General features: G+C 51.3%; 1 protein-coding gene across 5 annotated transcripts in view; it reads left to right on the top strand.

Moving 5' to 3' along the window:
• Nucleotides 1-14,970, top strand: part of EPB42 (erythrocyte membrane protein band 4.2) — a 33,570-nt gene that overhangs the window by 11,500 nt on the left and 7,100 nt on the right. For 4 of the 5 annotated variants that reach the window (XM_055098341.2, XM_055098340.2, XM_055098342.2 and 1 more), the window contains 9 exons: nt 1,909-2,094; nt 3,036-3,269; nt 6,838-6,956; nt 7,908-8,012; nt 8,896-9,073; nt 9,572-9,710; nt 10,011-10,114; nt 10,903-11,145; nt 11,715-12,014. In XM_055098341.2, the coding sequence (XP_054954316.2) occupies nt 1,909-2,094; nt 3,036-3,269; nt 6,838-6,956; nt 7,908-8,012; nt 8,896-9,073; nt 9,572-9,710; nt 10,011-10,114; nt 10,903-11,145; nt 11,715-12,014 (1,608 nt within the window). The remainder of the gene's footprint in view (nt 1-1,908; nt 2,095-3,035; nt 3,270-6,837; nt 6,957-7,907; nt 8,013-8,895; nt 9,074-9,571; nt 9,711-10,010; nt 10,115-10,902; nt 11,146-11,714; nt 12,015-14,970) is intronic. The other variant, XM_055098343.2, reaches the window with a different exon arrangement.

Below are 14,970 nucleotides of genomic sequence, written 5' to 3'. Positions count from 1 at the left end.
GGAGCCTTCTAGACAGAACAAGAATCCAAATGAATTCTAGTGACTCTTGCCGTAACACTATGGTCTACGTGGGTTCGGATACACTGAGGCTCAAGTCATATGACTTAGGATGTGACTAAGGCATTCCACCATCCAATCCAACTCAACCAGTCTGCAGAGGCAGGGCTTATCCTGGGCCCCAGCACAAGCTTTGCGCTAAGCAGAAAGAGGAATCGTTGTTGGTTTCTGAGTGCTGCTATACTTCAGTTTACAAATCCCAGCCTCCCCATGGCTACTTTATCTATAGCCATGGTCTGACCAAGCCAAGTGGAGGAGGGGGATACAAGGATGCAAGGGGCACCCAGGGACACGAGGACCAGACACAGAGAGGTTCCTTCCCTCCTCTGCACACTTTCACATTTCTTCATATTCAATAATGTCAGTTCTTTTGCCCTAAATAGACATCATTGGCATCTTCTATCATCCCCATCACTAGTGAAAGAAAAGTAGAACATCCTTCCCCTCTACTCTTCAGCTCTAAGTCAGAGAGACTGGGAACTGAGGAAAATTTGAAGTAGGAGTATCCTGAATTTGACAAGATCCGTCTTGTAGTCTAAAGGACATTGCTATCAGGGTCATATCACTTCCCTGAAGTGGGTTAGACCTCATTTCATACCTGTGAGCAAAAGCCATAGTTTCTCTCTTGTGGCAGTTGAGCCAGTGCAAAAACTGCAGGCTGCCTTTCAGACCAAGGAGATTCCCAATGGCCTTCTGCTATTAAAGGAACAAAAAGTACACAATTCCTTTGCTGCAAAAACAAAACAAAACAAAACAAAAAAACCAACTTTTTTTTCCAGCATTGTTCCTTATCTTGCGCTTGCTGAACGTATCTTTTGACTTCTCTACTCCTTGTTTTTTTCTTCCCTCTTGTATTAGTCTGTTCTCACACCGCTATAAAGACATACCTGAGATGGGGTAATTATAAAGAAAAGGAGTTTAACTGGCTCATGGTTCTGTGGGCTATACAAGCTTCTGCTCCTGGGGAGGCCTTAGGAAACTTACAATCATGGCAGAATGTGAAGGGGAAGCAAGCACATCTTCACATAGCTGGTGGGAAAGAGAGAGAGAGTGAAGGAGGAGGTGCTACACACTTTTAAACAAGCAGCACTAGGGGGATGGTGCTAAACCATTAGAAACTGCCCCCATGATCCAATCACCTCCCACCAGGCCCCTCCTCTAACACTGGGGATTACAATTCGACCTGATATTTGGGCAGGGACCCAAAGCCAAACCATATCACTTCTGTTAAATGAGAATTGATTAACAGACTGTCGTAATACTCTTGAGCCACCTCCGTGAAGGGTTTTTCTGGGCTGCATAGTGCTGTGAGTTTATAGTAAGACTTTAGGTCAAAAAGCTACCATGCACAGTCTTGGGTGAGACAGTTCCACACTCAGCCTCACTCTTCTCATCTATAAAACAAGAGAATTGGACTCAGTGATCTCAAAACTAGCTCTAAAAATTATCTGATTGTGCTCTAAGAAAAAATGAGTAGGTGCGAGAAAGATTTTGGATTTTATTCATTGCTTGTGGATTGGGACCAGAAAAAGGCCAACAATGAGAGTAAGCAATGCACTTATTAATAATAATAACAACAACAGTTTCATTTAATGGGACTTACTGTGTATCTGACACTGCTAAATGTATTGTACATCATCTAATCCCCACAACTCTGAAGGGAGGGATGATTATTCTAAGGAAAAGGAAACTGAGGCTCAGGGTGGTTAAGTTACTTGCCTGGGATCGCGCCGCTAAAACGTAAGTGGAGCCGAGGATTAGAACCCTGGTCTCTCTGACTCCAGAATCTCTGCTTGTACTTACATTGTCACATGTACTTAGTTTCCGTGACTTCTCTCTTTCCCACAACAGCCCTGGGTATCAAGAGCTGTGACTTTCAGGCAGCAAGAAACAATGAGGAGCACCACACCAAGGCCCTCAGCTCCCGGCGCCTCTTTGTGAGGAGGGGGCAGCCCTTCACCATCATCCTGCACTTCCGCGCTCCAGTCCGTGCATTTCTGCCTGCCCTGAAGAAGGTGGCCCTCACTGCACAAACTGGTTAGTGAGACAGGCCTAGACTCCTTTGGCAGCAGGCCTGGGGGGTTCTCTGTTCTCTCCAGCACCCTGTTAGGGAATCAAGGGACAAATGGCCCACACTGCAGCTGGGCCGTAAGAAGTCCTGCCCACCTGGCAGGGCAGTCATGAGGGTGCCACGAGATTATGTGCCTGGTAAATATTGTTTATGATGACTCAGAAGCTGCCTAGCAGCAGCATCACCAAGAGCTTCTTTTCAGTTGCAAATATAATAGTAGCTTTGTAGAAAATTCTGGATGGGGCCGGGTGTGGTGGCTCACGCCTGTAATCCCAGCGCTTTGGGAGGCCGAGGCGGGTGGATTACCTGAGGTCAGGAGTTCAAGACCAGCCTGACCAACATGGTGAAGCCCCGTTTCTACTAAAAATACAAAAAATTAGCCAGGCATGGTGGACTATAATCCCAGCTACTGGGGAGGCTGAGGCAGTAGAATCACTTGAACCCAGGAGGTGGAGGTTGCAATGAGCCGAGATCGTGCCATTGCACTCCAGCCTGGGCGACAAGAGCAAAACTCCGTCTCAAAAAGAAAGAAAGAAAAAGAAAATTCTGGATGGAATCGAACCCAGGCTAAATACAACATTTAATTGCTACTGTTTATTGAATCCACACTACCTGTCAGATGTTGGGCCAAGTACTTCACATGCAATATTTCATTCAGTCCTCCCATGGACCATGAAGAAGGTACTATTACAATGCCCATTTTATAGACTGTGATGTAGGTCCATGGGTGCCAAAAGCCTTTGCTCTCCTATCACTCTTTCTTGATGGGCCTCATTTCTAGCTGGGTCACTTTCATTATCCTCCAAAAACAAATTTCACCTGCTCCATCTTTGTAATACCCTGACCTTATTACTCTGAGTTGTGACCAAGAAGTCCCAGTGACAGACTAATCACTGTGTGACTGCAGGAGAGCAGCCCTCCAAGATCAACAGGACCCAAGCCACATTCCCAATTTCCAGTCTGGGGGACCGAAAGTGGTGGAGTGCAGTGGTGGAGGAGAGAGATGCCCAGTCCTGGACCATCTCTGTGACCACACCTGCGGACGCTGTCATTGGCCACTACTCGCTTCTGCTGCAGGTCTCAGGCAGGAAGCAACACCTCTTGGGTCAGTTCACACTGCTTTTTAACCCCTGGAGTAGAGGTAAGTTTGGACCTGGGCCAGCCTGGGCTGCATGGAGACTCCAGACACTGGAGCTGGGGTGCAGCTCTGGCAGGGAGCACCTGCACCAGGCCCCTGCGGCAGCCCTCTCTAAGGACAGCACCAACACCCAGTCTGTGCCAGGGCTTTCTCCCTGAATGAACCAGCTCTCAGACCTAGGGTCCTGTTTTGGTGTCACCCCTGGGAGAAGCAGGTTGAGCCTTCCCACTGAAAGCAAAAGCTTGTCTCACCACCAGATCCTGGTGCTGGCTCAGGCTATTTTGGTCACAGGAGTTGAGACTCACTGAGATGACCCTGGGAAAGCTGTCCTTCGTTATAACAGTGCAGGCGTGAGAACTGGAGAGGGCCTCGGGAATGAGGTGGCCTGAGGATGGGCTTCTCTCTCTCTCCCCGGCTATTCTGTTTCCAGAGTGCACTCAGGCTTTGCAGGACCTGAAGCTGGTGCAATCTGGGGGACCCTCTTTAAGAAAAAGAATATACCATTTTGAATTGATAAGGCTCCCCCACCGACCAGGGCCCCAAGAGGTCTGTGTTATTCCACAAGCTTCTGCTTCCGCTTCCCAGGAAATCTACACTTCCCTGTCTTTGCTCCTCTCTTGCGGCTCATTCTGTTCTTGCAGATTGCTGGGCGCTCTCCAGAACCCCCTACCCAAGGGTCTGACAGGACCCTACGGTTCACCAGCCTATGAGCGGCTTCCCTGGGGTCAGGTGACCTGCTGTGCCCCGCCCCCCCAACCGTGGCCACCTCTAGCAAAGCTCAGCCCTAGCTGTGGCTGGAGCTATGTCGTCTAGAAATGGCCATCTGACATAATACATGTCCAAATAAGACCCAAAGTAGGACCCATCTTCTCTTCCCACTCTGAAGATTGTGTCTGTCTTTGCTTTGAAATCTATCTCACCCACCTTCATCCTTGGGCTCCCTGAAGGGTTTGTTGGGAGAATGAAAAAGAGTTTCTCCTGGCTTTCCTGTCTTTACAACATCAAACGAGTACATAGCCCTTTTCCTCTCAAGAGTTTTGCTGCCAGCCTGAAGGAGGCCCCGTGGCAAGGCGGGGCTGGGAAACTGACGGAAACATGGGGAGGTGAAAGAACCTTCCCAGGTTCTTAAGCCTGGCCTCATGTCTGGCCCGCAGCTCCTGACTGCTTTTCTCTGTGGTACCTAAATCCCAGTGGGTTCTCTCTCCACTTCTCCTGTCCAGGGCAGCGTTCTCCCCGACTTCAGGTGGCCCCACCTGTCCTCAGCTCAGGCCCTTATTTCCTGCTCCAAGGGCGCAGGCAGGTGGATCAGCAGATGGGAGCTAGTATTCATCCAGGTGCCCCACATGGTTGAATGTAGATGCAGGGCCCCTGGGCTGGGGGAGGCCCTTTGACTCTCCACGACTGGCAGAAAGCCCTTCAAGCCGCTTCCCTCCGAAGCTGAGGCATTGGTGTACCCCCAGATCACCCTGAGTCTGCTTCCAGAGCCAGGCCCTGGCGACCGCCGTAAAGACCCAGCAAAGAGTTCTAGGACAGTGCTTGGCTCAGGGTGCCCACACTCTTGACTCCAGTGCCAGGAGTCCTGCCTTTGTGCTCAGTTTGTAGGGACCTGCCTAGGGAGGGCCTCTCTGCCTGAGTGTGGGTGGAGGTCTCTGTCTGGGCAGGGGAGAGTCATTGGCTCCGCTCATCTGGGAGGTGACTGAGAAATTTTCAGATTCCCTGGCATCTCAGTGTCATCTTGCCATGCTTGGAGATGGGGATTCAAAATGAAATTTTACATCATTTTACATCCTATGATAAAAGTTGGAGCCCTGCTCACAGGCCAGGCACATTATAAAGGGGGCTACATACACCCAAGCAGAGAGGAGGAGGCTGGCACTGCCCATGCTCTCATAAGCTACTTCCTAGAGCCCTGTAGATCCTGGGGCCAAACACCTCAGTTTGAAGTAATTTCCAAAAAAATAAAAAATAAAAAACAGTGATGCCTAGCTGACTTCAGAGAGTACTCAGGATGGAAGGCAGGAGTGGAGGGCTCCTTGGGCATATGGTTCTGTGATTTTAGGCCCCAGATTTTTCAGGGCTTCCTCATTTCTGGTGTCTTATCCTTCTGTTGCCTTGAGGACCCTCATCCCCAGATGGATCCCTGGAGGGCTCCAGAGAGGTTAGCCTAGCAGCTCCTCTGGATGATTTGGAAATCCTTTTTTCTCTCTAGTCCCCAGAAACTAGTCTAACCCCTGTCCACTCCACCTCGGCCATTGGTCAGAGTGATTAGCCCTAAGCAGTTGCCCTCCTGCTTCTAGCTTCCCAGAATGGGTGATGGCCCCCTTAAAAGTCGCCCACCCTCCTCATGATTTCCAGCCCAACCCTAGGATGAGGAAAGCAGGAGGGGCACCGGGAGGAGACTGAGGGAGCCCTAGACTCACTTGGACACCCCCGGGGCAGAAATCCAATGTTCTGACTTCCACCTCTCAACCCCGCTGCTCCTTCCAGCCCTCCAACCCTGTTTTGCCAAATGCTCCTCTTCCCTCTGCTTACATCTGTCAGCCTATGCTTAATTGTCTTTTTTCTGAAACACCTGTTTTTGGTCACAAATTGAATTTGTGGGAAAGACATACAAGCCATTGGGAAGCTCCCTGGCCTGTTGCCAATTTATCCAGGGACGATAGTGTTCTGGCTGTGAACGACTAGGATTTTCTTTTTTTTTTTCTTTTTTCTTTTTTCTTTTTTTTTTTTTTTTTTTGAGACGGAGTTTCACTCTTGTTGCCCAAGCTGGAGTGCGATGGCATGATCTCAGCTCACTGCAGCCTCCGCCTCCTGGATTCAAGAGATTCTTCTGCCTTAGCCTCCCAAGTAGCTGGAATTACAAGCAAGTGCCACCACACCCACCTAATTTTTTGTATTTTTAGTAGAGACAGGGTTTCACCATGTTGGTCAGGCTGGTCTTGATCTCCTGACCTCAGGTGATCCACCCGCCTCAGCCTCCCAAAGTGCTGGGATTACAGGCGTGAGCCACCACGCCTGGCTGGTTTTCATTTTTTTTTAAGAGAAAATCTCTCACTCTGTCACCCAGGCTGGAGTGCAGTGGCACCATCATAGCTCATTGCAACCTCAAACTCCTGGGCTCAAGTTTCCTCCTGCTTCAGCCTCCTGAATAGCTAGGACTACAAGTGCGCACCACCACACCTGGCTGTTTTTTTTTATTTTTTGTAGAGACGGAGTCTTGCTGTGTTGCCCAGGCTGGTCTCGAACTCCTGGCCTCAAACTGTCCTGCTTTGGCCTCCCAAAGTGCTGGGATTATAGGCGTGAGCCACTGCACCTGGCCAGCCAAGCTTTTTAAGGTTGTTCTTGTCTTCCTGGCTGACCATAAAGGCCACACCCTGATTGACCCAGGGACTCTGGGCTGGGTCCCAGTGGGGGCAGTGAAAGAGGGACTTCCTCCTCAGTCTTCATTAGGCCCAGAGCTGACGGGGTGGCCTGCAGCCAAACCTAATCTCGGCAGGGAGGACAGAGGCCTGGATGTGGAGGGTGGACCTAGGACCCCCACAGGCCCTCATCCCTACCCACCTCTCACCAGAGGATGCTGTGTTCCTGAAGAATGAGGCTCAGCGCATGGAGTACTTGTTGAACCAGAATGGTCTCATCTACCTGGGTACAGCTGACTGCATCCAGGCAGAGTCCTGGGACTTTGGCCAGGTACCAGGGCCCTCTAGGGGAGGAGTGTGTAGAGTGACTGTCCCATAACCTTGCATGTTCAGGCTAGACAGAGCTGGTAGGTCCAAAAACCCCTGGTCATGAGACCATTTCTTTAGCCCATTTCAGCTTTGTGATGCCTCTCCTTCCTCTGGGCCATATCAGAACATCCTCCGGGAGCTCCCAGAATTATTTTCCTTAAAACTGTGGCAAATCAAGCCCCAGTTACATCCCCACTGTCTTTGAGATAAAGACCAAATCCCCCTAGCCTAACATCCACGGCCCTTCCAGCCAGGACCCTGCTTTCCTTTCCCCATGAACCGCCCCATGTTCCAACTCCTCACCATCCTCAGAGCAACAGGCTGAACGTTCCCTCTGCCAGGAAGGGCTTCCCACTCTTATCTCCTGGCAAGCTCCTACCCATCTCTCAAGACCTTCTCGAAGCCTTCCCCAATCCCCGAAGGCAGGGGGAGCTTCTCCACTGTGCTGCTCTGTGCCGGCATCTCTACAAGAGCCCTGGCCATGCTGCTGTGCTCTGTAATCTAAGGGGCTGCACTGCGTGTCCATCTCCAGTCCTAAACCGTGGGCTCCTCAGGAACAGGAGCTGCCTCGGTATCCTCCACTCCCGGTTCAGGGCTGGTAGGAGCAGTCAGGGTTCACTAAATGGAAATGGAATGCAATGCAATGAAACGAAACAGTACAGCACGGGTCCCCGAGAGCTCACACCCTACTGGGAGTCAGACAACAGCTAGGCAAAGGACTGGATGCCTGGGAAAAGGAACCCAGGTCCCATTGAGAGGTGGGGGGAGGGAGCCAGAGCTCCTCAGAGGGATGAGGCAAGGGAGGCAGGTGTGGAGTGCGGGTCTGGGAGAAGGACGAGATGATGAGGCTGTCCTGCAGGATGAGTGCCTGACCTGGGGACCCTTCATCATGGCCCTGTGTGATCCTTAACAGTTCGAGGGGGATGTCATTGACCTCAGCCTGCGCTTGCTGAGCGAGGACAAGCAGGTAGAGAAGTGGAGCCAGCCGGTGCACGTGGCCCGTGTGTTGGGTGCCTTGGTAAGCGAGAGGCTGGGGAACCAGAATGGGGCAGGGGTGAGACAAGAGCCCTCTGAGAGACCTGCCCCACCACCGTGGCCTCAGAAACCCCCAAATCACAAATGGCCCCCTCCTCCCAGGGTGTGGGGACAGTTCCTACAGAAGGGTCCGAGGAGGACAAAAAGACAGGCAATAGCATCCACAGCAGGGAGAAAAGCAAAGAAATGTGTGATCCCTCAGGATGCAAGCCCGCAGAAGACTAAGCCTCTTTTCCCTCCCCATACCCAGTCCCATCCTGGAGCTTAGGCCCATGGGAAGGAGCGGGTAGGGCCCATCTTACCCAGTGCTTGCTGCTGCAGTGATCGAAGGGACTTCTTTTATACTTCTAAATTATTCATAAGAATATGCAGACCATGATGGTAACTCGGTGCTTTTCCTTGTCCCTAAAAATCCTCTCAGAGGAGTCATGTGTTCACCATTCCCTCTTTGCCGCTGAAGTCCCCTCTGAAAAGATGGTGAGAGTCCAGGCCAGCCTGTGAGTCGAAAGAAGCTTGGGATAAGTGGCCTCCAGGACCCAGGTGCAAACCACCTCAAATGAGTCAGGGTGGAGGACTAAGAACCAGTGAAACCAGCCCCCAAGGAAGGGCAGCTCTCATGCTCCTCTTTGTGGCTGGAGCCAGAGAACTTGTTAAGAAGGGGGGTCCTGGGCTCCAGCCCTAGAGCTATGACCCAGGGGCCTAGGATGGAGCCCAGGAGCATGCAGGTTTAACCAATACCAGGTGGCTCTAATGCTGGGGATCTGTTCACCATGGTTGGAGTACTGTGATGAGCCCTCCTTACCCATGCCCTGGAAGCTGTCCTGCCCGAGGGACTCATATTGACATCCACACATTTCCCCAAACAGCTGCATTTTCTCAAGGAGCAGAGGGTCCTGCCCACCCCGCAGACCCAGGCCACCCAGGAAGGGGCCTTGCTGAACAAGCGCCGGGGCAGCGTGCCCATCCTGCGGCAGTGGCTCACCGGCCGAGGCCGACCTGTGTATGATGGCCAGGCCTGGGTGTTGGCTGCTGTTGCTTGCACAGGTTGGTCCCCTTGTCTCCTGTAGAGTGCCCTGCCTCCTGGGTTGTTCCCTGGCCTCCCATGTGGGAAGGACATCTCCAAAAGCAGGTGCTGCCTCCCTGCGGCCGCATTTCCCCATCTCGTCACACAGAAGTAGTTGTCCCAGGCAGCTCCTCCCGCCAGCTTCTGCTGCTTTTCCCCTCAGCACAGTTGGGCTCATTTGCAAACTCCTTTCCCAAATTCACTTACTTCCCTAACCCTGCCCTAGCAGAGCAGCCCCGCAGCGCTGTGTTCTATGCTCTGTTGCCTTCTCCCCTGCTATATGCCCCGCATGCGGTGGAACCTGTGCCTTATTGATCAGCCTTCATGCATCCTGTTCTTGGCTGCCACTTCTAGGTTCCTGCACTCCTCTTCTTTCCAAGTTTTCAGTGCCCAGAGGAGACACTGAAAATCCTAGCCTCCCACACGCCCCCAGCCCGGTCTCTCGAGCGCCCCCTGACACTCCGCCCCTCTTCTCGCAGTGCTGCGATGTCTGGGAATCCCTGCCCGCGTGGTGACCACGTTTGCCTCAGCACAGGGCACCGGTGGGCGTCTGCTCATAGATGAATACTATAATGAGGAGGGACTTCAGAACGGAGAAGGCCAGAGAGGCAGAATCTGGTGAGAATCCCAAGGGAGATGAGGTTCCAGTCCAGGAAGGGCTCCAACCCTGCATAGCACACCTCTGCAGGAGCCCCACCCCCTGCATGGCCCTGGCATGGAGAGTAGGCTTTCAAGACCCTTAGAGGCGGCGCTGATGGTCAGTGATGGTGTGCACGCCCCTTCCTGGGAGTGCCACAGCCACTTTGACACAGTGACCTCCCATCCCACTGGAACAACAGCTCTGCCAGGCTGCATTTCCAGAACCTCTTCAGCACTCGTTTTCTTTCCCACTTGAATTTTTCTCTTTGCTGCATTCAGGATCTTCCAGACTTCCACAGAGTGCTGGATGACGCGGCCTGCCTTGCCCCAGGGTTATGATGGATGGCAGATTCTGCACCCAAGTGCTCCTAATGGAGGTGGAGGTAAAGCCTAGGGGTGGGTCCAGGACCACGCAGGGCTGCACAGAGCTGAAGTCCCCAGAGAGGACTCGGGAGCAGCAGGCAGTCCCAAGGGGGTCTGCATCCTCGAAAACAGTAGAAGCACGAGGCATGACAGCAGCCAGCAGAAAGCTGACCTGATGCCAGTGGGCTCATGGGAATAGAGGTGCCTGCCATCCCGGCTACAAGGCTGTAGGTAGATGAGGCACCTTAGAGCTGCGGGTGAGGGAGTTGGGTCACAGTGAAGGGCAGAGGATCTTAAGATGGCAAGTGGCTGTGCTAGGCCAGGGGCTTACAGCAGGGGTTCTGAGGTTCTGGACATGGATGAAGAGGGCATCAGGATAGGCTCAAGCCCAGAAAAGGAAGCTTCAGGACCCACAAAAAGATAGCTCTTCCTCACCCAGGAACAGAAATGGCACAGAGCCTGGCACCTAGTAAGTGCTCAAGAAAGGTAGCCCTATTCCTGTCATATCCATAGTAAAGCTGGCTTGAGAGCTCCTCACGCTAAATGTGACCCTCTGAGCTTCTGCCTGTCCAGTTCCTGAGAGGGCTTCTGCCAGGGACCATGACCAAAAAGTTTTATCACTAAATAGTTGATCACTAAATAGTTTTACCTCTGTGACTCTCTCAGAAACCCTGCCTAGTGCTCACCTCTGACCTTGGTCCTCATGGAGGGAAAATAGGCTAGAGGATGGGGACTGAGGTTACGCAGTTCTGAACTGAGCAGAGGTCTAGGCGCAGCTCCCATGCTCACCAACCTTTCTCTCCCTCAGTCCTGGAGTCCTGTGATCTGGTGCCAGTCAGAGCAGTCAAGGAGGGGACGCTGGGGCTGACCCCAGCAGTGTCAGACCTTTTTGCTGCCATAAATGCCTCATGTGTGGTCTGGAAGTGCTGTGAGGATGGGACACTGGAGTTGACTGACTCCAACACAAAGTATGTTGGCAACAACATCAGCACCAAGGGTGTGGGCAGTGACCGCTGCGAGGACATCACTCAGAACTACAAGTATCCTGAAGGTACGGGCCAGGGAAGGGCCCCAGGCTTCTCGGTACCTGAAACGGCAAGTGAGGGAGAGGGATGGGCCTGGTAGATGCAGCCAGAAAGAGACTTGTCCTTTCCGCATCATATAAAACAGGGTTTCTCAACCCCATTTGACACCATTGACATTTGGGCCCAGATATGTCTTTGTTGTACAGGCTGTGCACCCTAGGACTTTTAGCAGCATTCCTGACCCTCAGAGGAAGTCTAAATTCTTTCACATAGGAAAATTCAGTTCCCTGCAAAACTGTCTTCAGAGACAGTGTTGACTTGTCCCCAACCTTGCTCTCTCATCATTCAAGGGGAGAATTCATAGCACTTGAAAAAGAACTTGGTCCTTGAGTGGTTTGGAAGAGACACACTGTATCGGTGGTGGAGCTGCCTGACACAGACATTTTTGGGCTAAATATGGCCTTAGAGGCTTGCTAAGTTCTTGTGACTTTGACATTTGAGCAGAAGTGGGTAAATGGTTTTGATTCCCAGGGTTTTATTAGAAGCGTTTATACCACCCGGGTAAAAAGTCAGCTTTGTTTCTTCCCTTCTCCAGGGTCTCTTCAGGAAAAAGAGGTGCTGGAGAGAGTCGAGAAAGAGAAAATGGAACGTGAGAAAGACAACGGCATCCGTCCTCCCAGTCTCGAGACTGCCAGTCCTCTGTACCTGCTCTTGAAAGCACCCAGCTCCCTACCCCTGAGAGGGGATGCCCAGATCTCAGTGACGCTGGTTAATCACAGTGAGCAGGAGAAGGCAGTGCAGCTGGCAATTGGGGTCCAGGCTGTACACTACAACGGTGTCCTTGCTGCCAAGCTCTGGAGGAAGAAGCTGCACCTCACGCTCAGTGCCAACCTGGGTAATGCTCTATGGCCCCACCAGACACCCCCCGACACACACACACATGGCCCCTGCCTTGGGCAGACAGCAGCCACAGGGCACCCCCTGCAGTCTCTAGAGATGGCTTTGAGCCCCTGCTGCTCACTCTCATGTTCTCTCTCATTCATTCATTCAACACATATTTATTGGGCCTGAAGCAGGAAAAAAACACGATGCCAACTGCAGTCAGATAAGTAAACAGACCCTTCATAGCAGTGTGAGAAGTGTTTGCTGAGTTTAACAGAGTACAGTGGCAGGAGAGCACCTCCCCCCAGGCTGGAATAAGCTGCCCCCAAATAAATAGTACTGCATGGAATCTGGAAGGATGAGTAGGAGAGTAATGGCCAGAAAAGTAAGTCTTGGCATTCCAGATGGAAGGAGCAACATGTGCAAAGGGCCCTGCTCATCCCTGAGGTTCTTTCTTAATTGGTCTGAGATGGGGTCCAGGTATTGTTTTTTTGTTTTTTTAACACCCTGTGTTATTCTACGGTTAAGATTCCCTGAACCAGAACAATTGTTTTTAAATTTTGCTGCACATTAGAATCACCTGGAGGAAGTTTGATGCTCAGCCTGCATCTCAGGCCAATTAAATGACAGATTCTATGGTGGGCTGGACGCAGTGGCTCATGCCTGTAATCCCAGCACTTTGGGAGGCCAAAGTGGACAGATCACCTGAGGTCAGGAGTTCAAGATCAGCCTGGGCAACATGGTGAAACCCCGACTCTACTAAAAATACAAAAATTAGCCAGGCTTGGTGGCACACAACTGTAATCCCAGCTACTGGGGAGACTGAGGCAGGAGAATCGCTTGAACCCAGGAGGCAGAGGTTGCAGTGAGCCAAGATCATGCCACTGCACTCCAGCCTGGGTGACACAGTGACACTCCGTCTCAAAAAGAAAAAAAACAAAAACTCCATGGTGGAACACATCAGAATTTTTAAAAACTGAAGTAATTCCGATGTGCAGACAAGTGTGAGAATCAGTTGACGAGAGCTTGTCTACAGCATTGCAACAGCCTTCTAACCGGTCACCTCACCTCCAGTCTCTGTATCACTCTTCCCTTTCCAAGCATGGGAGGAGTGGAGTTGGGGGAGTGGCATGAGAACTGGACAGGGCCCAGGTGACACAGGGTCTTGTCTCTCTTGCTAAGGAGTTTGAGTTTTGTTCTCTGGGTAATGGAAAACTGGTGGAAGGTTTCAACCAGGGTAGTCAATGGAATCAGAAATTCATTTTAACAAGAAAGAACTTTTGGCAGAATGGAATGGAAGGGGTCATATAAGAAGAGTGCTTCTTAACCTTAGCTACACATTGAGTCATCTTGGGAACTTTTTTTTTTTTTGGCGGGGGGCGGAGGGGGCAGCCTTCTGAGCCAGAGTAGGTTCAGAGACTCCGATCATCTGGGGAACTTTTAAAAATACTGATGTCTGGGCTTCACCGCCAGAGTCTGATGTAACTGATTTGGGGTGTGGCCTGGCATTGGGATTGTTTTTTAAAGCTCCCCACTTGATTCTAACATGCATCCAGTCTTGAGAACCACTGGATTGAAGATGAGAAGGTTGTGTAAATCATCAAGTCAAGAAATGAAGGCCAAACTAAGCTAGCAGCACTTAGAGTTAAAACATATTAAGGAGTTGAGATAGATGGGGCTTGTGAATGTGTGAGTGTGTATATGTGTGTGGTGGGTGCTTCTGGTTTGGGTGAGTCACTAGAATAGGAAAAATGGGGAGGAGCAGGTTTGGGGAGAAAAAGGATGGATTTGGTTGTGGCACATTGTGTCTGAAAGCCCGTGACACACGCAAGTGGAGCTGGCCAGCAGGTGGCAGGAAACCTTGGTAAGATAAAGTTCTGGGCTGGAGCTCAGACGTGGAAATCCCAGCACAGGGGGGCCAACAAAGAGTCAGGGCATAGATGAGCTCATGGCAGTGGGGAGAGGACAGTGAGTAGATGAGAGGGTGAGGAGGGAACCCAGCAGCAGCAGCAGCATTTAGGGGGCGATCAGAGGAAAAGCAGAGTAAGGGAGGTCAAATAGTCAAAGAAAGGGGGCACCCAGCAAGGTCAGCAGAAAGGGCACGAGGTGTCAAGGCTGAAAAGCACCATTAAGAGAGTGGACTTACAGAGAAGCTTCCTGGGCGTTAAGCCGATTGCGTTGGGAAGGTGAGACAAACTGTCTAGTCCTCCCTGGAGGCATGACAGGAAAAGGTGAGGCTGGGGAGTAGTCAGCCAGGGACACTGGGCAGAGGGAGAGAGTTGAACCTGCTTCTATGCTGAGGAAAATAAGCAGGCAAGAGGGAAAGAATGGAGCCTCAGGAGAGATGGGTTAAAATTGATAGTGCTATGCCTGGGGATATGAGACAACTAGAATAATTGTAGCTCACATTTATCAGGCACTTACTATTTGCCCAAAATGGTGTTAAGTGCTTTATATGCATCATCTTGTTAGCCCTCACAACCACATTCTGAGGCAAGAACCATTGCTATCCTCACTTTACAGATGAGGAGATGAGACACAGAGAGGCTCGATAATTTACTCAGGGTTACACAGCTAGTGTGATGGGGTCAGGGTGGGGCACAGATTTAGAAAGCAGAGGATTCAACTTAGGCGGGGGGGATACCTCATCCCCTGAGCAGTAGTGACAGTAGGAGTAGATATTTCTTCTGTAGGGTGACAGAGCGAGACCCTGTCTCTAAAACAAAACAAAAACCCTACAAACAACACAAACCATCCCACTAGGTAGGCATTATTAGACAAGGACACTGAGGCCCAAAGAGCTTAACTTGTTCCAGTTCACAGGGGACCCTTTCCCAACCCCACTGAGGTGGTCTGCCAAGAGCATTGTCAGGGTTGGTGATGGGGATGAGGGTGAGGAGTGAGGTCTTGAGTGAGTTCCAAGTGTACAATTGCTGGGGAAAATGGTGCATCTTTCTGGCCTCAGTGAG

The sequence above is a fragment of the Pan paniscus genome, chromosome 16, assembly GCF_029289425.2.
Source record: "Pan paniscus chromosome 16, NHGRI_mPanPan1-v2.0_pri, whole genome shotgun sequence".
NCBI lineage: Eukaryota > Metazoa > Chordata > Mammalia > Primates > Hominidae > Pan > Pan paniscus.
The sequence above is the reverse complement of the archived record's forward strand: the minus strand, read 5'-3'. Positions and strand labels throughout refer to the sequence as shown.